General features: G+C 36.5%; 2 protein-coding genes across 6 annotated transcripts; one reads left to right on the top strand and one right to left on the bottom strand.

Moving 5' to 3' along the window:
• The first annotated feature begins 1,015 nt into the window (after positions 1 to 1,015).
• On the top strand, positions 1,016 to 25,197 carry Uba4 (Ubiquitin-like activating enzyme 4). Of its 5 annotated transcripts, XM_069840309.1 has the most exons (10): positions 1,016 to 1,162; positions 1,241 to 1,436; positions 3,492 to 3,594; positions 6,819 to 6,911; positions 7,239 to 7,359; positions 10,616 to 10,917; positions 12,265 to 12,491; positions 14,685 to 14,916; positions 15,183 to 15,365; positions 20,432 to 21,385. In XM_069840309.1, exons 2-9 carry the CDS (start codon positions 1,308 to 1,310, stop codon positions 15,332 to 15,334), a joined length of 1,359 nt encoding a protein of 452 aa, XP_069696410.1. In that variant the 5' UTR covers positions 1,016 to 1,162; positions 1,241 to 1,307; the 3' UTR covers positions 15,335 to 15,365; positions 20,432 to 21,385. The 5 variants fall into 5 exon arrangements, with proteins under 5 accessions (XP_069696410.1, XP_069696412.1, XP_069696408.1 ...); XM_069840311.1 differs by lacking the exon at positions 20,432 to 21,385 and adding an exon at positions 24,989 to 25,197 and having other exon boundaries at positions 1,095 to 1,436; XM_069840307.1 differs by having other exon boundaries at positions 1,095 to 1,436.
• On the bottom strand, positions 16,667 to 27,316 carry Galt (Galactose-1-phosphate uridylyltransferase). The gene is made up of 7 exons (XM_069840313.1): positions 27,019 to 27,316; positions 26,724 to 26,893; positions 24,631 to 24,836; positions 22,054 to 22,282; positions 20,441 to 20,657; positions 18,521 to 18,629; positions 16,667 to 16,887 (listed from the first exon to the last, which is right to left on the bottom strand). Exons 1-7 carry the CDS (start codon positions 27,035 to 27,037, stop codon positions 16,785 to 16,787), a joined length of 1,053 nt encoding a protein of 350 aa, XP_069696414.1. The 5' UTR covers positions 27,038 to 27,316; the 3' UTR covers positions 16,667 to 16,784.
• Positions 27,317 to 27,399: the final 83 nt, after the last annotated feature.

Genomic DNA, 27,399 nt, shown 5'->3' with positions numbered 1-27,399 from the left:
TGAAATTTGTCAGGAGTTCGCTATGTCTTACGTCTGCATATTTACAATATAGAATAAATGACAACAGAGATACTACTGAAATGTCAATATGAGTGTTTTCGTGGTTAGTATGTAAAGACTGAATGACAATTTTCATTATCATGAAAAATAAAATTTGTGTTTTGATGAAAACATTCAATAAAGATAATTGATATTTTTTATTGCAATAAAAGAAGTAAAAATTATTATTTATTCTGTATAAACCGAATTGACAGAACATTGAAGATAGATAGTAGAAGTGGCTTAAGAATTATTTAAATAGTTGTAAATGCTATCCATCATGATCATTTAATCATGAGTCAGTCTCAATTATAGGAATTTAACTAGAATTATTATATTTTGTTTCATTGGTGGTTTTTGCAGGAGAAATCTCTTATGAATATAACAACATGACATATGATGCAGTAGTGTCCTATAATTTATACTAACAAAATATGGTAGTGCGAGAGTTTTGCACCATATTATAGAAGTAGAAAGCTGCCAGTGTAGTTCAGGCAGTAGCACATTTGTCTACTAATCCAATGCTGCATTCGGGCGTAGGTCCGAATTCCTCTTGGAGTGATTACTAATACTGTTTTCCGAGGTTTTCACCAACTGTAAGACGAATGTCAGGTAATTCCATGGCGAGACAAGGTTTCCACTGAGGGAACCAAGTATCATGAGGCAGACTGGCTTTAATGATTTGATTTATTTTAAATTAGATGGTTTCAGAAGGAGTGGGGATGATTTATGCATGGTAGTTATATTTTTCACCACTTGGTGAGCTCATGGAGTAATTATAGTTACCCCTACCCAAAACAGATGTCAGCAAGATCATTAGCGCCTCTAGCGTTTGAAATGGGAAAATCAATGTTTCGCATCCTCTTATAAAACTGTACACCGATAAGCACCGATCGTGAGCAAATCTACTAAGGCGCTGCCAGCATGATATAGATCGAGAAGGCAGTGGCTGGAGATCATTTATGATCTAGGATAATACCCTAGATAATACTTAAGTCAAATTCACTGAAGTAGGAAGAGGAAGTAGTTATCAAAATACTTCCGGAATTAATTTGTCATGGTAGCCAACATTATGGCAATTTGACAGGAGTAATGGAAAAGTAATATACATTAAGTTTATGTGGTAAGTGAATAAGAATTTAACGAAATTAGAAATTTTAATGAGAAAATCACAAAAAAATTATGAAGGAAACATGGTTAGAAATGTTCACAGGAAGTTAGCGCCGAGGGCTCAAAGTATAAAATAGATAAGGAGATTTGTAAACTGAATGACGAAGATGAAGTCTGAAGAGCAGAAACAAGTTACAATGGATACTATACAGACTTTAAAGGAAGAAATATTAAATTTGAAAACAAAACTTCAAGAAAAGGAAGAGCTTCTTAGACATATGAAGGAGGTGAGAATTAACTAACTTAGTAAATACTCTTATAGGTTTAAATAAGTGTTCATTCCAGCATTAAAGAAATAGCCGGCTTTTATATTTTGTGTTTTTGTTTGTAAATTCTATTCCATCAAGTTTTTATATCTTTAACATATTTTCGCAGCCTTAATTTACCATGAAATCAGGTTATGTTATGTTGATATGTGTCTCACTGCGGATGCGGCACGTAACATATACAGGCTGGCGTATAGTGCTTAAAATACAGCCCAGAGTCAGCAGAGCTGTCACCCCACACCAGTTTTCGTATTTCTTTAGGATAACTTTCAGAACACGGATTCCTTCCTTTTCCCCTTACTTCAAAATTCCAACCTTGTACACACAAAAATAAATTATTGGCACTGAAAAGTGCCTTTTCGTAAGCATGATGATGCGCATTTGACAAACGCAGACAAATCTGCTCTTTTTGGTATTTTAAGATATAATTGTCAGTGAGGAATCCGTATAGTGAAAATTTCCCTTTCTTTAAACCTAGAAAATTGTTGAGGCAACTACTGTCGCCAATGCTACAGTGGGATGAAAAAAACTTAGTTGCGTTTTGGATTTCTGCCCATTTAATACCACGAAATTCACGACAACATCAATAAGATCCACTATGATTTGATTGCAGTCGCCCTTAGAAGGAGGAGGTGCACGAATTGTCACATAATCGTCACCATAGGCCTACCACCTGTTTCATTTTATGGATACATTATAGATCCTACCAATTAGAACTGAAGTAACACCCACTCAACCAGATAATGGTCACAAAGAGAAATGTGACATATATGAAGCTACAATTCCCCACTTTGCTCAGAAATACCATTTGGAGTCTACTATCACAAAACATTTTTGTAACTTCTGCAAACACTTCCTGTTAGATGCCAGATTTATCAAGAATATGGTGTTAACTACACTAAAAGATTCAGTAACAATACTTAAAAATCATTTGTAGGCCTATTCCTTATAAGTTAGGCCTATTGCTGTTAAGTGTTTTGTTTTAAACTTATTCTTTTCTGGATTTGCTCAGTCAGTGTATTTAAATTTCATGTGTTTCACTCTTTTAATGTTTCTCTTTTTTTGTTCTGTAGATATATGTAATCATTTGTTAGAAGACTTGTCTTTCACAACCTTTGAATGGAGGAAGCAAATAAAAAATTAGTTAATCTCCAGGCTACAGTTATAATATTATTATGAATCATATTTCTTCACAGAGATTGAGGGTGTTTGAGAATAAGGTTCGTAGGAAAATATTTGGGGCTAAGAGGGATGAAGTTACAGGAGAATGGAGAAAGTTACACAACGCAGAACTGCACGCATTGTATTCTTCACCTGACATAATTAGGAACATTAAATCCAGACGTTTGAGATGGGCAGGACATGTAGCACGTATGGGCGAATCCAGAAATGCATATAGAGTGTTAGTTGGGAGGCCAGAGGGAAAAAGACCTTTAGGAAGGCCGAGACGTAGATGGGAAGATAATATTAAAATGGATTTGAGGGAAGTGGGATATGATGATAGAGAATGGATTAATCTTGTTCAGGATAGGGACCAATGGCAGGCTTATGTGAGGGCGGCAATGAACCTCCGGGTTCCTTAAAAACCAGTAAGTAAGTACCGGTATCATATTTCTTCATACACATTGAACGTAACTGCATATAGTTTTTGATACTCCTGTCCATTTACCATTTTTCCATTAAAGAGGCGGATGTTCGATTCCCATTGTGGTTGTAAGGTTTTTAGTGGACAGAGTGGCTGCAATACAAGTTTTCTTTCTTTCTTTTTCCTTTTCACTTAGTATGTTATACTATTGAATTATTGTCATCACATTTCGGCTTTATATAGGTAGTCCTACTAGCCTATAGAATTTCAAGGTGATGTACAATCCTTAAATATATTATTTATTACCTAACGAATAGATTGAAAAGAAAATGCTCTTCATGATCAAATAATTTTTTTACCCTGCTCTGACATCTTACATTCTATTAAGAGAAGTGTCAATGTTCTCTTATTCTATCTGTTGCACCATGCAGATTGCTGAAGAAAAGAAAGAACAAGAACAATGTATGAAATTGACAAATGAAGACATATCCAAATTCAGCAGACAAATTATCATGTCAGAAATTGGAATGACAGGTATGAGTCTTCTCTTTCTATCACACGTAAAGCACATAATGTTCTGTTTTTTTTTTTTTCAAACTGTTTTAACAGTGACAAGCAAGTTTCTATGCTGCTTTATAGTGTATCTGAGATAAAGTTATAGATGTTGTGAAAATATATATGACCGAAAATTTAAAATTTTGAATACATTTGTGTGAGATATTTTAAAATGGAATAGGCCTATTTTATTTACAACTAGATGAAAGCACCCAGCATTGCCCTGGGTTTTCCTTTTTACTTCTATTTTTAATTAAACTGGTTGTTTTCCGGAAATCTCGGGAACTGAACTATAGAGAACCAGAACAAATTGTCATTGCTAAGCTTTTCTCGTTACACCTTGTATTTTTGTCTTTTGTGCACTTCGTATGTAAGATTAGACAGACAACCCAGAGGTAAATATAACTTACCTAAGGCGATTAGTTGAATTCACTTTGTGTTCTCAGAAACCGAAGTGTAGTTTCAAAAATATTTATACCTGATTCCATCCCAATTTAGAGATCAAAACAGATTGTATGAGGAAGCTTCGGCTTTTGATGTCATTTAAATAAGTATTTATATTGGATTAAATCACATTGTTGTATGGAAAAATATGTTTCCTTGTCATAGTGGTTTGGAAGTTGGAGTAAATTATATGCTGGGAAAAACCATATTAAAGAAATTACCCCCAAACTAAATTCAGCTTGTTTTGCTATTAGATCTATGCAAGAGATAGTAAATATCAATACCTTAAAAACAATATACTTTGCATACTTCCACTCGGTAATGAGTTTTGGAATAATATTCTGGGGAAATTCCACAGATAGTAACAATATATTTCTATTACAAAAAAGAGTAATTAGAATAATAGTAGGTGCCAGGTCTAGGGAATTATGTAGGACTATTTTAAAAAAACTACAAATAATGCCCATGGCTTGTCAGTATATTTTTTCATTAATTTGTAACTAATTCAACAGTTCATAGCATAAATATTCTTAAAAAAATGACTTTCATACTTTATCGGCAAGTCTATTGTGCTATCAAAAAGGAGTGCATTTTATGGCAGTAAACATTTTTAATAGTCTCTGTATGGATATAAAAAATCAAACTCAAAACATAAGATTATTTAGGGCCAAATTAAAGAAGTACCTAATTTGTCATGGCTTCTATTCTGTTGGTGAATTTATGACATTCAACTAAGCTGTATGAATATTTCTGTTTTATATTAAGTATCGGTACTAACCCCTTGTGTTGTACTAGGATATTGTAAAACTCTTCTGTATATATTTCAACTACTGGGTGTTCATTTCAAAGTGTGTCATGACGTCACTGTTGTGAGTCAGCGATTTGAAGCGAGTTTCAGCTTTTATGTCAGAGAAGTTGCCTATTAATGAAGGCGTTCAATCTGAACTTGAGAACGTGTAAGGTATAACTTGAATGTCGTAGCAACAGATGGCGGTCTGTAAAGTCTGTGTGCTACCATAACCTCTTTCGAACTGTGTTTTGCGCGGGCAAGTCGTACGCAGGGTATTTGTTATCGTCGACTGCGTACGGCAACATTCCACAACACAAATCAAAATGCTCCGTGTCCATGTTGACCGTCCAAGTTAACGAATACGTAAGTAATCGTCTTAACCCTCTCCCCATATCCCGACAGTAAGAAAAAAAAACTCACTTCAGTACGTGTTTCCAAACAGTTCACATTCTTGCCACTACTGGCGTTACCGTACGTATCGGTAAGTAATCTTCAGAATGAACGCCGTACTTGCTAGGCAACTTCTCTCGGATTTAGGTAATACGTCTCTGCGGAAGTGTAGGAAGATTGAATCCTCTAGGCTCATCGGCTAGGCACATGACGACATACAGCGAGCCATGACACATTTTGAACTGAACACTCAGTAGACTGTGACTATAATTAAGACTTTGTAGTACTATTAAGATTTATTTGACATGTTCCATATTCTAGCTGTGAAGTGATGTACGAATACCATGGACTGTAAATAAATACAGTACAATAGTAATTCCTGTACATTACCAAATTGTTGCAAAGAAAGGAATGAAAGTAAGCATTACATACTACTGACATATTATATTCAAATTTCACACTTTTATTACCATATTACAGAGGTATTCACAATTTGAGATGTGCTGATATCTGGGATAAATACGTCATCATGGAGGAAAGAAAAAAGACTGTAGCATGATGCAGTGAATTTTTGTGAACTGTGGACTTAATATGTATTTTCATTTTTCATTGCTCCACTGTACGTTTTTAAGTTTGGATTGTGAATTACTTTTTATTTTCGTGTGAAAGTATTGTAACTTTTAAATTAAAAAACAATAATGTAGTTTTATTCTTACAACAATAACTCTTCACTTTCTACAATTTAATTCCACTCCCGTCAACAATGGGATTCGCTCTCCACACAGCAACACAGTATCCGTTATTGCACTCCACAGACGACAATGACAATTTACTTGGATTATTGAGAACAACAATGAACTGTTAATTTTAACTAATGTTCACAAAGCACTATTTACAAATCAGAACTGTCAGTTGTCAATTCACAGTTCGTTTGCCTTGGCTAGTTCTTCTAGCTCAGTCACTCAAGTTCACATTATCTCGAACCACAGACCTTCAGAGACAGTCCACTGTACTCGAACTCAGGTCCCCCAACTGCGATCCACTGCACTCGAACTCAGGGCTTCGGATGTTCACACAGCTGCGGACACACTCAAGTCGGACTCCGGTCTCGAAGCTGGCTTCCCTGCTACACAAGACTGGCTGGCTTGCTGTTCACTGACTATACAACACTGCAACTAACTAAACTGCTAAAGTTCACCTGCGTGTCGTAATTTATAACCACACCACAGTTGCGAGAAAGTTCTACTGGTGTCCAGAGATAGCACTCTCGAACAATCCGGACCCGTCTCCTCTCTGCCGCAGTCGCTCTCTCCCCTCTCTTCTCTGCACCATAGCACATGCCCCAGGAAGCAGATGCGCGTGCAACCCGCATGAAACACGGCCGACCTTGCCCTTCTTCTGCCGGTCGTGAAATCGAATCTACGTGGCTGTCACAGTATTATATTGTTGCAAGATATCAGTATTGGGAATGGTTGAAAATATGTTATCTTAGTGCCCATATAACTTAACATATGCTTGAGATCTCAGTGATGTTCAGTGCCTTGTAATGTAGTATAATTCTATATTTGTATAATTGCAGGTCAGCTGATTCTGAAAAAGTCACGGGTATTGATTGTTGGAGCTGGTGGGTTGGGTTGTCCCTCAGCTACGTATTTGACAGGAGCAGGAGTAGGTAGGTAATCAAATGCTATCAACAGTGAAACTTCGTTTACATGGTAAGATAAGATTTTGTGGTTGGAAAGGAAGTGGAAAGTAAAAGATGATTTACTAGTGAAATTAAAGTGATCCCAGTGTTCCTTTAGTAATGAACATAGAGTCCTAGATCACATATAATAGATTGATGAGTCTAATGAACTTTCAAGACAACCATTTTTTATCAATTTCACTATACTGCCATCTAGCGACTGCAAAAGAAGTTACGTTTTAACCCTTATGCCTGAAATTTCATATTTTTACTTGCTCTAGTTATGTGTAACAATTTTTACTTTGCTTTTTACAGGCCACATTGGGCTTGTTGATTATGATAGAGTGGAACTGAACAACTTGCATCGACAGTTGCTTCACACAGAATACAGTGTAGGCGAACGAAAGGCATATTCTGCAGCAGATGCTCTCAAGAGGTCGGTGATCACTTCTACCACTTGTTATTACAGTTGAACTTTTCCTTGATTTAACCAGATGCACAGGCATAAACGACAGGGTGAGATAATGATTTAATATATGCCATACTTCACTGTATGGGGATTTGACAATAATCTAACGAAACTTGAAATATTTGAGTGTAATAGATAGCAGTGTATGGGTCATTTGCAAAATTTGTATAGCAAATGGACGATTGAGAACGTCAAAATTAAAGTACTATTTAGTGCATATTCTGCATGTATTAATACAGTGCAATGTCTCTGCCATAGTAATCAGCCACTGTACACTCACCTTGCTCTACAGCATTCTCTACAAGCATCAATGAATCTTTGATGGCACGACTAAATGTCAGGTGTGTTACAGGACAATCAATGGATCTTTTATAGAAATAGAATTCCTTTATTTTTATATCAGATATTCTTAAACAGTGCATAGGTCTTAGAATAGTAACAGAACTAACTTCAGATGAAAAATGAACAAATATTTTAAATATCTTAATATCAGATCTGTTACCTAATATAAAGATAATAACTTCTTCAGTAATTAACAGAAAACCATTCTTTCAGTACCAATTATCTTAGTAGATTGCCCTTAAGGCGAAGATATTTGAGCTTTAGTTTCTTTAATGATAGATAATTAGAAAAAATTAAGGCACTGTTTTGAATGATGTAACAGACATGACATGGAATAGCCTAACAGATCTGACAGGTAACAGACATGACAAAGCAAATATAAGCATGTGCTAACCTATATATATATATATATATTTTTTTTTTTGCTTAAAAATCTTCAAAATAGCAACTTAACTACTGCACACGTGTACTATTATGTCCTCTTGATCTTGACTTTATATGTTGTTATTTGTGGAAAACACGAACAGATCTGACAGAGTAAAAATGCATGCTTAGACTAAAACACAAAGCAAGAGTATGACACACAAACTCGCCAAATCAAAATGGGTGAACATAGCAGTACAATCAAGATGGCTCTTTGTGCATCATCCTGGCTTGTACTGACATCTGTGGGATTTCTTTTTCAACTGCGTACCCATAGGAACAGAATAGTGTAACAGACCTGACTGACTTACTGGACTAGAGTAATTATGCAATCATATCTAAGGAAGTACAAACTCAGATATAAATGAAGAAGTTTTGATAATATCAAATGTTTCTTTAATTTTTTTCAATTACATTATTAAACAAACCTTTATCTGGACATAATCATGCCCCATTTTAAATACTTAACTAGTATGGACACGGCATTTTAGCTATTGCTATGAGAATTTTATTTTATTCTCGTGAAATCTTTCACATGAAGGAAATAATTAGTATTGAAACTACTCACTATTAGGAATTCATAACTCTATTGTTATAAATGCAATAATGAGAAGGGTATTAATTGATGGACATCATTTGTTATACAAATTCTGCAAATGACCCATATATCATATAACATGTCATAATGCTCATACAATGATGTTTTTGTCTTTTCTACAAATTAAAAAAAAAAATAATTAAATAATAAATAATTGTGTAAATGAATAATTTCTACACACGCTTCTTTTCATCTTTATTAAAGAAATATATTGTTCACTAATGCTCTTCATTCCAGTAATAGAGTTACCATTATGATCGACAGTGAACTTGAGAAAATGAATCACCCTGGCTAGATCTCAGTCGCATTATGGTATTCCACAGTTATCAGTGGTGGCAAGTGTGACAGTATCAGAATTCATAATGAATGTAAGAAGTGTGTAGTTACTGATGGCTAGTCATAAGGTGTAGCCATGACAACGAATTTTTATTTGCGAAACATAAGCCTTCTGAATTGTATAAGCAGTCTTCTCACAACAGTCCAGTTGAGCCATCCTTAATTTCCGTCAGTAATGAAATGTGACAAGATAATTCTGATATTTCAAACAAGGCATTTCTGACTAGATACATAAGCAGTAATCAAAATTAAATAAGTGGGAAAGCTGTTTGATATTAAATTTAATGCTTAAGGAATGTAACATATTATTGGTATTCCCAAGAAACTAGTTCGATTAATTAAAATGTGTCTTAGTGAAACTTACAGCAGAATCTGTATAGGCCAGTTTCTATCTGATGCTTTTCCAATTCACTGCGGGCTAAAGCAGGGAGATGCACTATCACTTCGTTCTAGAATATGCAATTAGCAAATTCCAGGATAACAAAGAGGGTTTGGAATTGAACGGGTTACATCAGCTGCTTGTCTATGCGGATGACATGAATATGTTAGGAGAAAATCCACAAACGATTAGGGAAAACACGGAAATTCTACTTGAAGCAAGTAAAGCGGTAGGTTTGGAAGTAAATCCCGAAAAGACTAAGTATATGATTATGTCTCATAACCAGAATATTGTACGAAAAGGAACTATAAAAATTGGAGATTTATCCTTCGAAGAGGTGGAAAAATTCAAATATCTTGGAGTAACAGTAACAAATATAAATGACACTCGGGAGGAAATTAAACACAGAATAAATATGGGAAATGCCTGTTAATATTCGGTTGAGAAACTTTTGTCGTCTAGTCTGCTGTCAAAAAATCTGAAAGTTAGAATTTATAAAACAGTTATATTACCGGTTATTCTGTATGGTTGTGAAACTTGGACTCTCACTTTGAGAGAGGAACAGAGATTAAGGGTGTTCGAGAATAAGGTTCTTAGGAAAATATTTGGGGCTAAGAGGGATGAAGTTACAGGAGAATGGAGAAAGTTAACACAACACAGAACTGCACGCATTGTATTCTTCACCTGCCATAATTAGGAACATTAAATCCAGACGTTTGAGATGGGCAGGGCATGTAGCACGTATGGGCGAATCCAGAAATGCATATAGAGTGTTAGCTGGTAGGCCGGAGGGAATAAGACCTTTGGGGAGGCCGAGACGTAGATGGGAGGGAAATATTAAAATGGATTTGAGGGAGGTGGGATATGATGATAGAGACTGGATTAATCTTGCTCAGGATAGGGACTGATGGCGGGCTTATGTGAGGGCGGCAGTGAACCTCCGTGTTCCTTAAAAGCCAGTAAGTAAGTAAGTAATATATCATCGCTGCTCCTCCAAAATCCACTGTGTGTTTTTAAAAGGATTTTGCAGGACAAAAAAAAAAGAACACAGTCACTTTTAATTCCCTTGATTTTCAAAGCTACTTTCGGTATCATTTCATCATTTTTTCTGTATATATATTTAACGTCTATTTTCTTCTTTGTAGGTTAAATAGGTCACTACAAGTTTCTGCATATGACATGCAGCTAGATAGCAGCAATGCATTGGACCTCATAAAGGATTATGATGTAGTGATAGACGCAACAGACAACGTGGCAACAAGGTACCTGCTGAATGACGCTTGTGTGCTTGCCAACCGCCCTCTTGTGTCTGGGAGTGCTCTGCAGATGGAAGGCCAGCTGACTGTGTACCACTATAAAGGTGGTCCATGCTACCGTTGTTTGTTCCCAGTTCCACCACCACCCGAAACTGTCACAAATTGTGGAGATGGAGGCGTGCTGGGGACAAGTAAGATGGCACTTGGATGTTGTATTCTAAAAATAAAAAAAATTCTTGTTGTAATGGGTACAATCTGTATTGACAGCAGCCTGACTGATCAGAAAACAAGATTCTTTATAATTGGAGATACTGGAAATTTTTATATAATATTGTTATTGAATTTGGTATTCCCAAGAAGCTAGTGTGATTAATTAAAATATGTCTCAGTGAAACTTACAGCAGAGTCCGTATAGGCCAGTTTCTGTTGGACAATTTTTCCAATTCACTGTGGGCTAAAGTAATGAGATGCACTATCACCTTTACTCTTTAACTTTGCTCTAGAATATGGCATTAGGAAAGTCCAGGAAAACAGAGAGGGTTTGGAATTGAACGGGTTACATCAGTTGCTTGTTTATGCGGATGACGTGAATATGTTAGGAGAAAATCCACAACTGATTAGGGGAAAATGCGGGAATTTTACTTGAAGAAAATAAGGAGATAGGCTTGGAAGTAAACCTCGAAAAGACAAAGTATATAATTACGTCTCGTGACCAGAACATAGTACGAAATGAAAATATAAAAATTGGAAATTTATCCTTTGAAAAGGTAGAAAAATTCAAGTAACAAATATAAACGACACTCGAGAGGAAAATAAACGCAGAATAAATATGGAAAATGCCTGTTATTATGTGTTTGAGAAGCTTTTATCATCCAGTCTGCTCTCAAAAATAGAATTTATTAAACAGTTATATTACTGGTTGTTCTGTATGGTTGTGAAATTTGAACACTCACTTTGAGAGAGGAACAGAGCTTAAGTGTGTTCGAGAGTAAGGTGCTTAGGAAAATATTTGAGGCTAAGAGGGATGAAGTTACAGGAGAATGGAAAAAGTTACATAACACAGAACTGCACGTATTGTATTCTTCACCTGACATAATTAGGAACATTAAATCCAGACGTTTGAGATAGGCAGGGCATGTAGCACGTATGGGCGAATCCAGAAATGTATATAGAATGTTAGTTGGAAGACCTGAGGGAAAAAGACCTTTGGGGAGGCCGAGACTAGATGGGAGGATAATATTAAAATGAATTTGAGGGAGGTGGGATATGATGATAGAGAAAGGATTAATCTTGCTCAGGATAGGGACCGATGGCGGGCTTATGTGAGGGCGGCAATGAACCTCCAGATTCTTTAAAGGCCATAAGTAAGTAATCAGCTTCTCGTCTTTCCATTCATCTCTACTGATTTCTTTTAAAGCACTGAGAAAGCATTTATTTTAGATGGTACTGTGTTATTATTATTATTATTATTATTATTATTATTATTATTATTATTATTATTGTAAATCAGCCATTTTATGTTTCATGTTTAATGTTAGTTCCAGGTGTGATAGGAGTGCTGCAAGCTCTGGAAACACTTAAGATCCTGTTGGGTCACTCAGGAGTCCTCAGTAAAAGGCTGCTGGTGTTTGATGGTTCTGACAGCAAGTTCCGTAACATCAGGCTTCGTGACAGGAATCCATCCTGTGCTGTCTGTGGAGACCAGCCCTCCGTTACAGCCTTGATAGACTACGAGCAGTTCTGTTGTTCAAAAGCTAATGATAAGGTAGTGATTTGTTATTTTTCATTCTATCTTCACATTCTTGCCCTGTGCTTCCTGTATGTTTCAATTCAATGCAGTGCAGTGATATTCTACTCTTTACAATATTTCCGTTATGAATGTTTCTCTGCAGTTCGGTAATAATCATACTTAGCATTAGATCGAAGTCTGTGAATTCAAACCAGACTAAACAATGGATTTTTAAGCACACTAAGCTATTAAGAATGCTTATCATGACTTTCCTTTGAAAAGGAAAAGATTTGTGTCATGTAAAAGAACTGTGTTTCTGAATTAGATGGTTCCAGGCAAAATTTACTTATTGTTTCCTGTCCACGTCAGAATTAATCTTTGATAGTGATAGTAATTCATTTATAGTGTTGTACCCAAGGGAAGATCTTTCACTGCAAACCCTGCTTTCTCCAATTTTTTTTGTCTTTTTTTTTTTTTTTGTTTTTTAAGTTGGTTATTTAACGACGCTGTATCAACTACTAGGTTATTTAGCGTCAATGAGATTGGTGATAGCGAGATGGTATGTGGCGATATGAGGCCGAGGATTCGCCATAGATTACCTGGCATTCACATTACGGTTGGGGAAAACCTCGGAAAAAATCCAAATAGGTAATCAGCCCAAGTGGAGATCGAACCCGCGCCCGAACACAACTTCAGACCGGTAGGCAAGCATCTTAACCGACTGAGTCACACTGGTGGCTTCTCCAGTCTTTGCTATTTTCTGCCTTCCTCTTTATCTCCGTATATGATCCATATATCTTAATGACGTCTATCATCTGATATCTTCTTCTTTCCCGCACTTCTTTGCTGTGAGGGTGGAGTAATTTTCCAAGAAACAGTACAGAACTTCACATTAGGCTTGTTCCAAACTGAATGTTTAAGGTACCAGAGAATAAGAGTGAATTTACAAACCCTGATGTGGAATCTGTTACCTGTCTTTTGAAAGCTTGTACGAAATTATTTGAGGTTTACATTTGGTATATCTATGCTTTCCTCTTTATACAACACCTGGAGATAGGTTTGAAAAAGGAAATGAAGATTGAATGACTATGTTATTCGTCATTTTTTGATAGTTATCAAAGGGAAACTTTCTCCACTGTATAGATACTCGCCTCCCAACAGAATTTTAACCATTTTAGATTGTTTTATTTGCTGTTAGTGTAATGTAATGCGTAATTAAAAACTTTAATATCGTCGTCATTCAGGCAGAAATCACTAAGTCCAAAATTGACGGTCCATTATTTTGGATATTTTAAGAAATAATGCATACATGGCAACAACTTCACATTTATGCCGATAAAATGAACTAGGAGACGTAATCAGAAAAAAAAGGTCAAAACAGATTTTTAAAATTTGATTAAACTTTAAAATCGCTGTAACTCAAAACAATAATTTTGGACTTAGCGATTTCTGCCAGAACGATGACAATATACAGTATGCAATTTTTTTTTACTTGTACAACTTATAATACATTAATTTATGTCTCACTATTTCTGTATTCATGTAGGACACGTATTAAATGCAGAGTAAATATGGGAAATGCCTGTTATTATTCAATTGAGAAGTTTATTCATCTAGTCTGCTGTCAAAAAATCTGAAACTTAGAATTTATAAAACAGTTATATTACCGGTTGTTTTGTATGGTTGTGAAACTTGGACTCTCACTTTGAGATGGGAACAGAGATTAAGGGTGTTTGAGAATAAGGTTCTTAGGAAAATATTTGGTGCTAGAAGGGATGAAGTTACAGGAGAATGGAGGAAAATATTTGGGGCTAAGAGGGATGAAGTTACAGGAGAATGGAGAAAGTTACACAATGCAGAACTGCACGCATTGTATTCTTCACCTGACATAATTAGGAACATTAAATCCAGACGTTTGAGATGGGCAGGGCATGTAGCACGTATGGGCGAATCAAGAAATGCATATAGAGTGTTAGTTGGGAGGCTGGAGGAAAAAATACCTTTGGAGAGACCGAGACGTAGATGGGAGGATAATATTAAAATGGCTTTGAGGGAGATGGATATGATGATAGAGACTGGATTGATCTTGCTCAGGGTGGCAATGAACCTGCGGGTTCCTTAAAAGTCATTTGTAAGTAAATATTATGCAGTGTTTTAATGAAGTTTGTTTTTGAATCACTTTAACATCATAGGATTATCATTACTTTGAAAGTTTTTTTCTCTTTGTAGGATACATCTTTACATCTTCTTGATGAGACAGACAGGATTTCAGTAACTTCCTATAATGATACTCGTGCTGGACCACATATATTGATTGATGTAAGGTCTCCTATGGAATTTGAAATTTGCCATCTACCAGAATCATTAAATGTGCCTTTGAAGGATTTGTCATCCGACTCTGCAGTGCAGAAGTTGAGAGAGATTGTCACAAAGCAACAGTCCAATGATGTAGAATTTCCTGGTGAGCTTAAAATGTTTATCTTGTAATAGTTACAAATTTAAGTTTTGTCTAAAAGTACTATTAAGAGAAGGCATTTATAACACCGTGCTTCGTAAGGATGCATTTGTTTTCTGTAAGTTAAATATCTAAAACTGGTAAGCAAATGAGATTTACACCTTCTCTGTATTTTCTTTGTAGACATAACTGAAATATTTTTCATTCAAGGTGAGAAATGTGTTCTGAATTTATGCATATTTGAATAGACATTACTCTGCTGTTTATTTCAGTATATGTAGTGTGTCGGCGAGGAAATGACTCGCAGAAAGGAGTGCTGGCACTGCGAAAGTCCTTAAATGACCTTCATATTTCTGTCAAAGATATAATTGGTGGTCTTCATAGTTGGGCACGGGAAATTGACCCCTCTTTCCCTGTTTACTAGCAGCTTTTGATGTGTTAGCTGTCATATTAAGGTAAATTATTTTTTTTTCTTCAAAATAATGATCTTTTTCTGCTACACTTTTGTAAGGTTATAATTCTATTTTGTTCCATATTTCAGTACTTCTACTCCTTATCTTTGTAACCCATTATTCTGTGTTGTGTATCCCATATTGTGCTATCATTGTTTGGTTTCTTACCCCATCAAGTTTCCATAAAACTACTATATTCCGTAATTCCTTTGTCTCCAGTCTTGTTTTTAGAACTAATGAATCTAATAATGCTTTTGTAAATTTGTCAGTTCTAACTTCTAGTTCTCGATGTAAATACTTTTTCTTCACATAGTGTTTTAACACCCGGATTCTATTTTTAATTTTTATTTATAATGATATTGTTTAATTCAAGTGCAAAAAATTTATATGGCATATCCGAGAAACTTAAAGAAAAGTGTTAGGGATGTGAATAGGTATAAAAAATTTCAATTATAACATGAAGACTGGACGAAAGTTATTTTCGTAATACAGTTTATTACAAAAATATAACATTTTGTAAATTACATTAGGCCCTAAATATATTGTTGAAATAAAATAAATCATTTACAATCACTAAATTCATATTAAATACCCATGTAAGCTTTTCCCTTACACAAAATTCACAATGATAGTTCTTTGGCTTCACAGCTCTAATTTATTTTAACAAGTCAGATGCACTATTTCAAACTTCACGGAAAAACAAAGAAATTGTAACACTTTATGTTTGACTTGGTTTACTTGTAGACTAGATTCCGCAGGTAACTTCTGTTAAAGCTTTCTAAAGAATTATCTGTAGGAACACTACAGCTCGCTAAATCACAGATATACACAGTAGTTTATAAAAAATATTTGATACCAACGTAATAATCATGCCAGATAAACAAGTGAACTACTGATGGCAAGTGTATGATTTGTACTGTTACTCCCATTTGAAGGTATTGCAGAAAATCATTTAAATTTGTTTTAGTTGTACACTGCATAAAATGCAAAACAAACTTCACACAATTTTGTGTGTAGAGAACTTCATAACTTATTCTTAAGGCACGATTTTACATCTGCAGCATGTTTAAGTTTCCATACTTACATTAAACACTTTCACAGTAAGATGATTTCGCTCTCTCCCTTACCATAAATATATGTATATAGTATAAGATACTAATCTTCTTCTGCATCTTTTTTTTTTTTTTTACTCAAAGTTGGCCATATTTCTCTAGAATCCTAGAGTAAGTTATAAGCACCAAATGAAGAATTCTCCTTTTTAAACATATAACCATATAAAATATTGCTAACATACTTGGTACAAGTTTTAAGTTGGAAAAAAAAAAGTTGTCTTTCACATATACCAAGAATTATCTAAATTCAACTACAATGCTAATGGAACTTTTCTTCAATAAATTATTCGAGATCAACTAATTGAAGACATTATTTATTTGCATCTTTGTAATGAATTTCAGGTAAATTACGGAGCTTTTCTGCAGCCTGTTCTTGAGTTAAATCTCGTTGACTCTGTGCCAGCATTTCGTATCTGAAAGACCAGAAAACAAAATTGCATTAATTTCAATTATATATTCACTTACAAGGTTCCGAAGAATTTACACTAGGCATATACTTTGTAGATCTATATGAATAACATCCTTTTACTCTGATGCTCTCTGATGCAATTTAAAGTAATCGAACTGGTGTAATGAAAGTACAGTCTAAAGCAATATGAAACAGTTATGATAAGAGATTGTTTAAGTAATGAACATCGTAAAACTTACAAACACCACGAAAAGAAGCACTAGCAACATTCATTTAGAAACAGAACATTACTATCTTTCCGAATATTTATATAAAATGTGAATTTTGGGTTCAGTTACATGGATCATCTGAATGTGTCAACATGTGAAAGATGGGAAGAATCCTACAGTTTCATATAGGGCTATTCCATATGAAATCGATCAGTAAAAAACCTCGCATTTTTTTAATACTTTAATTTTTTCCCTACTTATACAAGGTGCTGAGGAGAGTGCATTTTCAAAAATATACTATCGAAAGTCAAACGGTTTTCGTATTGTTGAGCGACAAATTTAGCGTATTTTATAAAAACAAGCCTCTTTCAGCGCTTAGAACTCTGGAACCGTTTACTGCAGAACATTGAACGGGAGCTCATTTTGAAGCTGACATTTGGTAGGTTATGATAAGAAGTAATCGTTATTTTTATTGTACACAGAGAGACAGATAATCTGATTTTACTTACTTTTAGGCTTTTTGCCCATTTGTAAAAATGTAAAAAATATTGAGAAAAAACCTTGCATTCTTAAGAGGGATTCGGCATTGTTTGCTTAGTGGCTCGGCAATAAGTTTCGAGGGTAAAATAAATTATTTTCACATGCCTAGACTTGAACGACGCAGTACCGCATGCACTGGCCGAGAGCTGAAGATAAGCGAGCGTTGGGCGACATTTTACTCTTGTGTTCATGAAAACTTGTGATAAAGCTAGCCCAGCTATGCGCTACTAGACGAAACATCACGTGTTTGTCTCCTGGCCTTGCTTCCCTCGGCTAGCTCCCATCTCACAGTCAGCTGGTTAGTTCACAGGCGTACTATTTATTTTTTTTATTTGATATTTTCAATACTTTCTTATCAATGATGCACCAGTAAAAAATGTGTTTATTTGTACTTTCAATGCGGAATCTAACCATATATTTTAAAAATATTTTTTCGTGGGCTAAGGCGTCTTAATGAAGAAAAATCTAAATTTCTCCATTTCCATAAAAAGTAAGAAAAACTTTAATTTCTCAGCATCAAAATAAACCGTGATTTTGATCTCTGGGTGAAAGGGTTTCGGAGCCACAACAGTTTAAAGTTGCTAATTTTATGAAAATATGATAAATTTAAATATTTTATATTTGTAATTTAAACACTATGAAGTTCTGATGCCTCAAACTTTGCACAAAGCATTCTATCACAGTTGTCAACGGACAGAAAAAGTTTCATTGCATTTAAAAATTGCAAGGTCAATTTTCTCTATATTTCGATCGATTTGAGATGGAATAGCCCTATAAGATGCTAAAGAATAAATGGTTTGAAACTACAAGTCTAATGCCATTATAAAACAGTAGTTCATACTGTCTGTGGTAGATATACAGTATAAATAACAACTAGCAATTACATACCCAACCATAAATTTCTTAATAGTGGCAGATCGCAAAAGGGGAGGGTAATATATTCCATGAAACACCCAATGGTCTGCATTCTCATTCAATTTTGGACCAGTTGGAGCACCTGAAAAATAGCAAAAACAAAAATATATATATATATATATATTTTTTATTTTAGTAGGTTATTTTACGACGTTTTATCAACAGCTTACGTTATTTAGCATCTGAATGAGCTGAAGGTGATAATGCCGGTGAAATGAGTCCGGGGTCCAGCACCGAAAGTTACCCAGCATTTGCTCATATTGGGTTGAGGGAAAAGCCCGGAAAAAACATTAACCAAGTAACTTGCCCCGACCGGGAATCGAACCCGGGCCACCTGGTTTTGCAGCCTGATGCACTAGCCGTTACTCCACAGGTGTGGACAGCAAAAATATAAGCAGACAGTTACAGGTTGCTGAAAGACACTTGTCATTGCAAGTATATAGCTATTTTGGATAATACAGCTCTAAATTTTCAATAGGTCTAATTGAGTCTAATTTGTACAGGGAGATAGAAACTGTGGTGACCACTCTAAATAGACGAAACTTAGTTGAAAATACACTATCTACCAGAAAGTAATTGGGCACCCATGATTTTAGTTAATTTAGTATATCATTTGACTCTTGTGGCCGGTATGTGTTGCAGTGAGCAAGAGAATCAGTTGAGAAAGAGATGGAACGTGTGAGAGCTGTCAGACTTTGATAAGGGCATAATTGTGGGCTGCCATCTCAGTGGACGTCTAGCAAGGCAATAGCCGCTAAGGTAAACAGGCCCAAATCAACAGTAGCATTCGTCCTATGTAAGTGGAAGGTCGATGGACATTGTGACAATGGTAAATGTTCAGGGCGACCGAAAATTCTGATCAACAGATGTCACAGAACCCTAAAACGTGAGATTGTAACCACAACCAATGACTATCATCAGACAGGAGTTTCAAGCAGTGACAAACGTGTCTATTTCCATTGGAACATTGCGAACAGAGGCCCACCAACTCGGATATTCCGGAAGAGCAGCGGCACATAAGCCGCATATCACTAAGACGAATAAAGCTCAGAGACTCAGGTGGTGTTTGGACCATCGAAACTGGACACTGGAGCAGTGGAAATCGGTTCTATGGGGTAAAGAATCGAGATTTACATTATTTTGGTCTGATGGAGTGTATGGGTGTGGCGGCTACCCGGAGACGGCTTCTACCAGAGCGTATAGTGCCTACCAGGAAATTTGGTGCCAGTGAAGTGATGGTATGGGGGTGTTTCTCGTACTAAGGTGTAGGACCACTGGTGGTTGTTCGTGGCAGAATGTACTCACAGGCATACTGTACAATTCTGGATAAGAAATGCTCCCAACACTCTGGCGTTTCTATGGAATGAACCCTTGTTACTTCCAGGATGACAATGCTAAGTGCCATGTTTCAGCGGCTACTACGGTATGCAGACAATAATGTTCACCGGTTGGACTGGCCTGCACAGAATCCTGATCTCAATCCCGACGAGCACCTATGGGACAAATTGGACCGGCGATTGAGGTCTCGGGAGATGTGGCCAACTTCCATCGTCCAACTGAGTGCCATGTTGCAAGAGGAATGGCGACGCATTCCAGTGGATATCCTACACAAACTAGTGGAGAGCATGCCTATACAGGGTGGCTGCTGTTATAGCAACAAGAGGTGGTACCACGAGGTTCTAAAGGGGCAAAAACAGTGCCCAATTACTATTTGGTAGATAGTGTAGAAATGATGTCTTTAAGATAATATATTAATCAGTTGATTTGCATACAAGTGACACTTTTGTGCTGTTCAGTTTTATTATAATTTTAATATAGCTTATGATGAGTTCTCGGTTCAGCTTTATTTATAAATGTATCCTAATGCAGTGAAACATGTTTCAGTGTGCTCACCGTGCCACCCCATAGAATAGGGGAAAGAGGTCTTGAAGAGATTGTCATACTTGGTAGTGAGCACTTTGATGATAGCTGCCAGACTATTCTGCTGTGAACTATTCAAATCTGTAAATCGTTTCAAGTGAACTTTGGGCAGTAGCATTGTTTCGTATGGCCACACTGCCCAGTATGGCACAACCACCACCCAGTCTGCATTTTCAGTTACTATTCGTTCCTAGAACACAAAACATCATAGCTGTTTGTGACATGCAAAGGTATTAATTTGTCAACAAGAATTAAACATAATATGAACTCGAATAATTTCGAGGGAAAAATTATTCCGGGGCCGGGTATCGAACCCGAGACCTTTGGTTAAACATACCAACGCTCTACCAGCTGAGCTACCTGGGAACTCTACCAGACACCAATCCAGTTTTTCCCTCTATATCCACAGACCTCAAAGTGGGCTGACAACTGTCAAGCAACCAACATTGAGTGCACAGTAACTCTGTGTGACTTAAATTGTGGTTTTCTGTTAACGAATAGTGACGTGTATTATGCAAATCAAGCTTTCAGGTATACCTCCCTGTAAAGTTGATTTGAATAATTTCGAGGGAAAAATTGTTCTGGGTTCGATATCCGGCCCTGGAACAATTTTTCCCTCGAAATTATTCAAATCAACTTTATAGGGAGTTATACCTGAAAGCTCGATTTGCATAATATGAACTTGTCTTTTTCTTCTTAACAAAACATTGTCGCTAAAATATAGTGTGGCCTGCAACTTGAAAATGGATCACAGTCCTGCCATCTATCTGCAATATGCGGAACCTGAATCACGTAAGTGAAGTGGATAGGCATTGAATAAATACACATGTTAATGAAATATGTTACATTCCTAAAACAATGTACTTTGGAGAAATACGTGAATTAAAAATTTACAGATTTTTATCTGTTTGTTACTTACTTACTTACTGGCTTTTAAGGAACCCGGAGGTTCATTGCCACACTCACATAAGCCCGCCATTGGTCCCTATCCTGAGCAAGATTAATCCAGTCTCTACCATCATATCCCACCTCCCTCAAATCCATTTTAATATTATCTTTCCACCTATGTCTCGGCCTCCCCAAAGGTCTTTTTCCCTCTGGCCTCCCAACTAACACTCTATATGCATTTCTGGATTCGCCCATACGTGCTACATGTCCTGCCCATCTCAAACATCTGGATTTAATGTTCCTAATTATGTCAGGTGAAGAATACAATGCGTGCAGCTCTGCGTTGTGTAACTTTTTCCATTCTCCTGTAACTTCATCCCTCTTAGCCCCAAATATTTTCCTAAGAACCTTATTCTCAAACACCCTTAATCTCTGTTGCTCTCTCAAAGTGAGAGTCCAAGTTTCACAACCATACAGAACAACCAGTAATATAACTGTTTTATAAATTCTAACTTTCAGATTTTTTGACAGAAGACTAGATGACAAAAGCTTCTCAACCGAATAATAACAGGCATTTCCCATATTTATTCTGTGTTTAATTTCCTCCCGAGTGTCATTTATATTTGTTACTGTTGCTCCAAGATATTTGAATTTTTCCACCTCTTCGAAAGATGTTTGTTACATTGAAAAATATTTACCTTTTTCTCCAGTTCCTTCTCAACATAATCCATAAGCAAGGGACGTTTATACTTGTTGTAATACTCAAGCTGATAGTGATCTTTAATACGTGGCTCATTAGGAAAGAAGGCAGACGCCCATATCTGACAGTGCGGGTGTGGATTGGAACAACCCATGATGGCTCCCTTGTTCTCAAAAATCTGCACCCAAATGTACTTCTGACCAAGTTCTGTTATTTGTTCTATCCACCTGCAAACATATAATATTACAGGCATAAAAAGAATAAAACAACTATCAACCTTAATTTTTATAAGACAGTTATTTTTAAACCCTTTTATGTGACAAAGTGACGTCTCTTGTTACCAACGGTGACAAAGTGACGTCTCTTGTTACCAACATTATGCAAAGCTGCCAGGTGCAAAGTTACAATGGGTTGGGTGTAACTTCAAATAAAATTAAACTAGTGGCTTGTGCAGCAAACACTGCAAACTAAGTTCATTAGATGTTCAAATAAAAATTTTTCAGATTTATTTTCAACGAAAAATATCAGACATTTTGAAAGTTATTTGCTTCCATAATAATGAAACATACTACCTCTGAATGTTATTTTTATGCCAAATACTTTTTCTTGAACCTATCCACCTTCAGTTTTTGAGTCGGTGGTGTGATTGGAGACGGGGAGCATGCTGGGAAAGGGAGCATACGTCATCTATGCGAGAGAGTCACGCCCGCTGGTTTTAGGGCACTGAGTTTTGTTTGTTGGATGCCTGTAGTAGCCTTAAGTATTGTCAATTATAGGATTAGATAAGATTTGATGAGGAAGTAAATTTGTGAGAAGTGCTTTGCACAAAATTGACCTAAGTCAATGTTAGGCCCATTATCTCTTTGTTCCTCCTAATGTACTGTCTTCGCGCTACGAGTTGGCGCGGGGAGTAGATAGGCGGGATGGGGGAACTTTACGCTACACTCTGACCTGAAAACTTCGTCCACTTACTTGGCTACACGGGAACGGAGTCAGACATAAAAGATTCCGCATCTTCGGTGCTGTTGCTATGACTATCATTATCACATTTTTCAAAATTTCTGGAGTATGATCTGTCCATGATAATCGTCTGTTTATGTTCCAGCCGTGTATATTAATTCGAATCTCTCAACAAAGCCATTAGCCCCACCGCCCCCATCCTGATGAACAACAATGAGTGTTCTGGATACATTTACGGTAGTCAAAACTCCCGTAACATTTTTATCGTGCCAGAACTTGGGAAACGTTAAATTGGTAGGTCTATCTATCCGCATTTCGTCCAGATACAAAATCGGTTTTTCCACTTTCCTAAGCTTTCTTATTTGCTGTAGATATCTTCACGTATTCCAATTTACAGTGTTTTCCTCAATTTTTTTTTGCTGCACACTTCTTCCACCTGAAATCCTTTTTCTTCAGTATTCGTCTTAATGTTGTCTTTCATTTCAAATCAATTCTCTCTTGTAGCAGGGGTAAAAGCTTGTTACTACTTTTTTTTTAGTTGGTTGTTTAACGACATTGTAATAACTATGTACTAGCTTCTTCAGTGTCGATTGAATTAATGATGGCGAGATGGTATTTGGCAAAATGAAACCAAGGATTCGCCATAGATTACCTGACATTCGCCTTCCGCTTGGGAAAACCTCGGAAAAAACCCAACCAGGTAGTCAGCGCAAACGGGAATCGAACTCACTCCCGAGCACAACTGCAGATCAACAGGCAAACGCGCTACCTCCTGAGCTACGCCGGTGGCCCTCTTTCTTTTTCAAATAAAAATTCTCAATTATATCTTTTTTGTTAATCTCCCGTCGAAGTCATCTACATTTGCGTTTCGGTAGTCTGGACGTTTACATTTTTTCCTTATACGCTGTATTGTTCTTGTGGATAGATTAGAGTACTTTTCTATCTTTGCTGTAGGTTTCGTAAGAGGAATGCAAAGGCACTGTTGTTCTTTTTCTTCATCACAGAATTATTTTGCACTTATAATACTCGTATTCCTTTCTTCACTATAGATTGTCAATCCTTGTTTCCTCTTTGTCGATATATTTGCAATAAACAAAAACTGCTATAAACCTAAATAACAGTATACAATAACATAAATTCTATTAACTATATTATTATCAACACTATTAACACGAAAAGCAAAGGATAACTAAAGCAATACAAGATTTGTGGTATACTGAAAACAATTGTCTTGTTGAAACTAATAAAACACTACAGTAAAAACCCCACTATTATTTTCACAAAGTCGCAAAGATTCATAGACACGTGCAGTAGATGTTTGTGAAACAGGAATATTGCAGTGAACAGCGCGGTGCGCATGCGCGACTGTTTCCCTCCGCCCCGTCTAAGTACTTCAGCCGCCTTCTCCTGGCGTGACAACAGTATGTGTGTGTGTATGTATCTACATAGATGGCTACATGCATGGGTGCTTTTATCAGTTGTGATTTATTGATACCAGAATGAAACAAGTTTGTCGCACACATAAGTCAATTAGCAAGTTAATAATTTAGTCTGTTAACAATATCGAACATGACATGTAAGTTAAGTAATTTGTTGATATGCTGTAAGTACTAACTTTTCTATTACTGTTTGAATCTCTTGCACTGTCATAAGTGGAAGAGTTATGTTTGATTTCGGATGAAAGCACATAACCCTACATGTGCCTTGAGCCTTTTCCATTTGAAACAATGGATCACTGCTCGGTGAAGGGCTAGGAACATCTTCAAGAAGTGCTGGGAAATCATTGGTGAACGTAAATGTTGATTCATATTTCGGATTCACCTGAAAAGTAAAAAAAATACACGTATAATAAAACTAGAGGTAGATTCGATTGACACTTAATCCCAAAGGGCTGTTCTCTGTCCCAAATTTATTATATCAGACACCCGATACAGTATATATATTTTTTTCATTTCATTTATTGTATTCTATAGATCTTACATCAGCACTGAGGCTTTAAGATTTGGAACAAGTCAAGAGTTGCAATTTCTTGGCGAGATGAGGTGAGGAGATTACCTGACATTTTCCTTACAGTTGGGGAAAACCTCTGTAAAAACCCAACCAAACGGGAATCTAACCCAAGCCCAATTCTGGACTAACAGGCAAGTGAGGCTTGTTTCATTCTACGGCATATTTACAAAAGGATGTTTTACCATGGGTCAGATAAATGTACCTAGAAACAAAATAAAGAACTGTGACCAAACATAAAATTTGAATTTCCCTGCACTCACAAAAAATTATGGTCTGCCTGAATTCAATGCGTTTTGCTGCCCAATCCCATTATGTAACGGCCCTACCCTGTTCAACATCTACTTGAATTTAGTAAAGAACTGTTTTCTGAACATGGGAGGAGTGATAGCAGGAGGAAGAAGAATAAAATGCATAAAATTTGCTGATGATATGGCATTGTTAGCAGAAGAGGAAATGATACTAAGGGATATCCTACTTTAGCTAAATTACAGCTGTGAGGAGTATGGGATGAAGATAAATGCAAATGAGACGAAGACTATGGTGAGAGGAAGATAAAATAAAGAAGATAAACTTGCGAATTCTAAATGAGGCAGTAGAGCAAGTGGACAGCTGTGTACTATAAGCAGTAACATGAGCTGCTGCCAGGAAGTCAAAAGGAGGATAGCAATGGCCAAGGAAGCTTTTAATAAAAAAAAGAGCATCTTCTGCGGACTTCTGGAAAAAGAACTAAGGAAGAGACTAGTGAAGTGCTTTGTGTGGAGTGTGGCATTGTATGGGGCAGAAACATGGATGTTACGACGAACTGAAGAGAAGCAAACAGAAGCATCTGAAGAAGAGAGAATAAGAAATGAAGCTGTGTTGGAAAGAGTGGGTGAAGAAAGAATAATGCTGAAACTGATCAGGAAGAGGAAAAGGAATTGGTTGGGTCACTGGCTGAGAAGAAACTGTTTACTGAAGGATGCACTGGAGGAAATGGTGAATGGGAGAAAAGTTCGGGGCAGAAGAAGATATCAGATGATAGACGACATTAAGATATATGGATCGTATGAGTAGACAAAGGCAGAAAATAGGAAAGATTGGAGAAAGCTGGGTCTGCAGTGAAAGGCCTGCCCTTGGGCAGAACATAGAATGAATTAATTTAATACTGCACATTTGATTTACACTTGCCAAAATGTTGCAATTGTGGACAAAGCAGACATTGCAGAGGGCTTTTCTCGTGGTAGGCTTACTCCCGTTTCCATCTATCTTTCCACCAACACACTCCACCTTCTCGTTATTTCATCTGTCGTAATAGTTACAAATTAGACTGTGGTGAAGTCTTGAGATAGTATGGGTTTCACATGTTGATATAAGAAGAGCTTGGGGCTTCGGGCCCTGGAGCTTATCATGTACTCCTCTGTCAGGGCTGTCAATATCGGATTCATGAATGCCACCCGTGTCACCTGCATAACCGGTATGCAGTTTAGGGCACACAATGGACCAAAGCAATCTTCTGTGCAAGGGTCCGTCCAGGTCCAGCCCTTGAAAAGCCAAGTCTAATTATCAAAATTGGGGTTTCAGAACAAAATTAATATCCCTAATTAATTTCATAATCAGAGTAATAAATAATAAGACTAGACTTTTTATATAGGTACCGGGGTATGGCAAGAAACTGTAAGGAATATTCGCAAATGTAAGATACATTGATTAGTATTTTACCTGCCCATTTGGCCTAGTAACTCCAGGGCAAAGAGGGTTTTTCGGATCAAATTCTGGAATTTTTTCATCAGGTGCATCTTCTATTTGACCACTCCACGGTCGCTTTGTCCTATGTGGAGACACGAGTATCCATTCACCCTTCAGTGGATTGTACCGAACGTGCACATGGTCTAACAGAAAAGCAAAATGTATAAGAAATTAAAAGAGTGACTAACCTAAACATAGATTTCAGTTTTAGAAAATACAATTTAACACAATAATTAATTGATATATAAACGGCCATTATATCTCTCACCCTCTCTATTGAATTCCATAATTATTTTCACTCCTCAAACAAGTTGTGGGCCTGTTTTCTTGCGCGAAAACGACTACTTTCTTATCAGTTTTTGTGCATCTGTGACATTGATTTGACCTCATTAATAGGGCACATTTTGATATGATAAAAATCTCTTTGATCCCCTACATTTTCATTAATACGCAAAGTCATATATTTACTTCTCTCGCATTAATTAGCTACCTGTCATAGTATTGAATGCATTTCTTTTGTTGAATGTCGTTTGCATTTTGCATGATAGAGAAGTTCACAAACGAGGGAAATTTTTTTTCCTTCAAATTCTTTCTGTGCTCGTTATGAGAGCAAGTTCGCTAGGGTCACTGCCTTGTTAGATCGCATACT

Source organism: Periplaneta americana, chromosome 11 (assembly GCF_040183065.1).
Source record: "Periplaneta americana isolate PAMFEO1 chromosome 11, P.americana_PAMFEO1_priV1, whole genome shotgun sequence".
Taxonomy (NCBI): Eukaryota; Metazoa; Arthropoda; class Insecta; order Blattodea; family Blattidae; genus Periplaneta; species Periplaneta americana.
The sequence above is the reverse complement of the archived record's forward strand: the minus strand, read 5'-3'. Positions and strand labels throughout refer to the sequence as shown.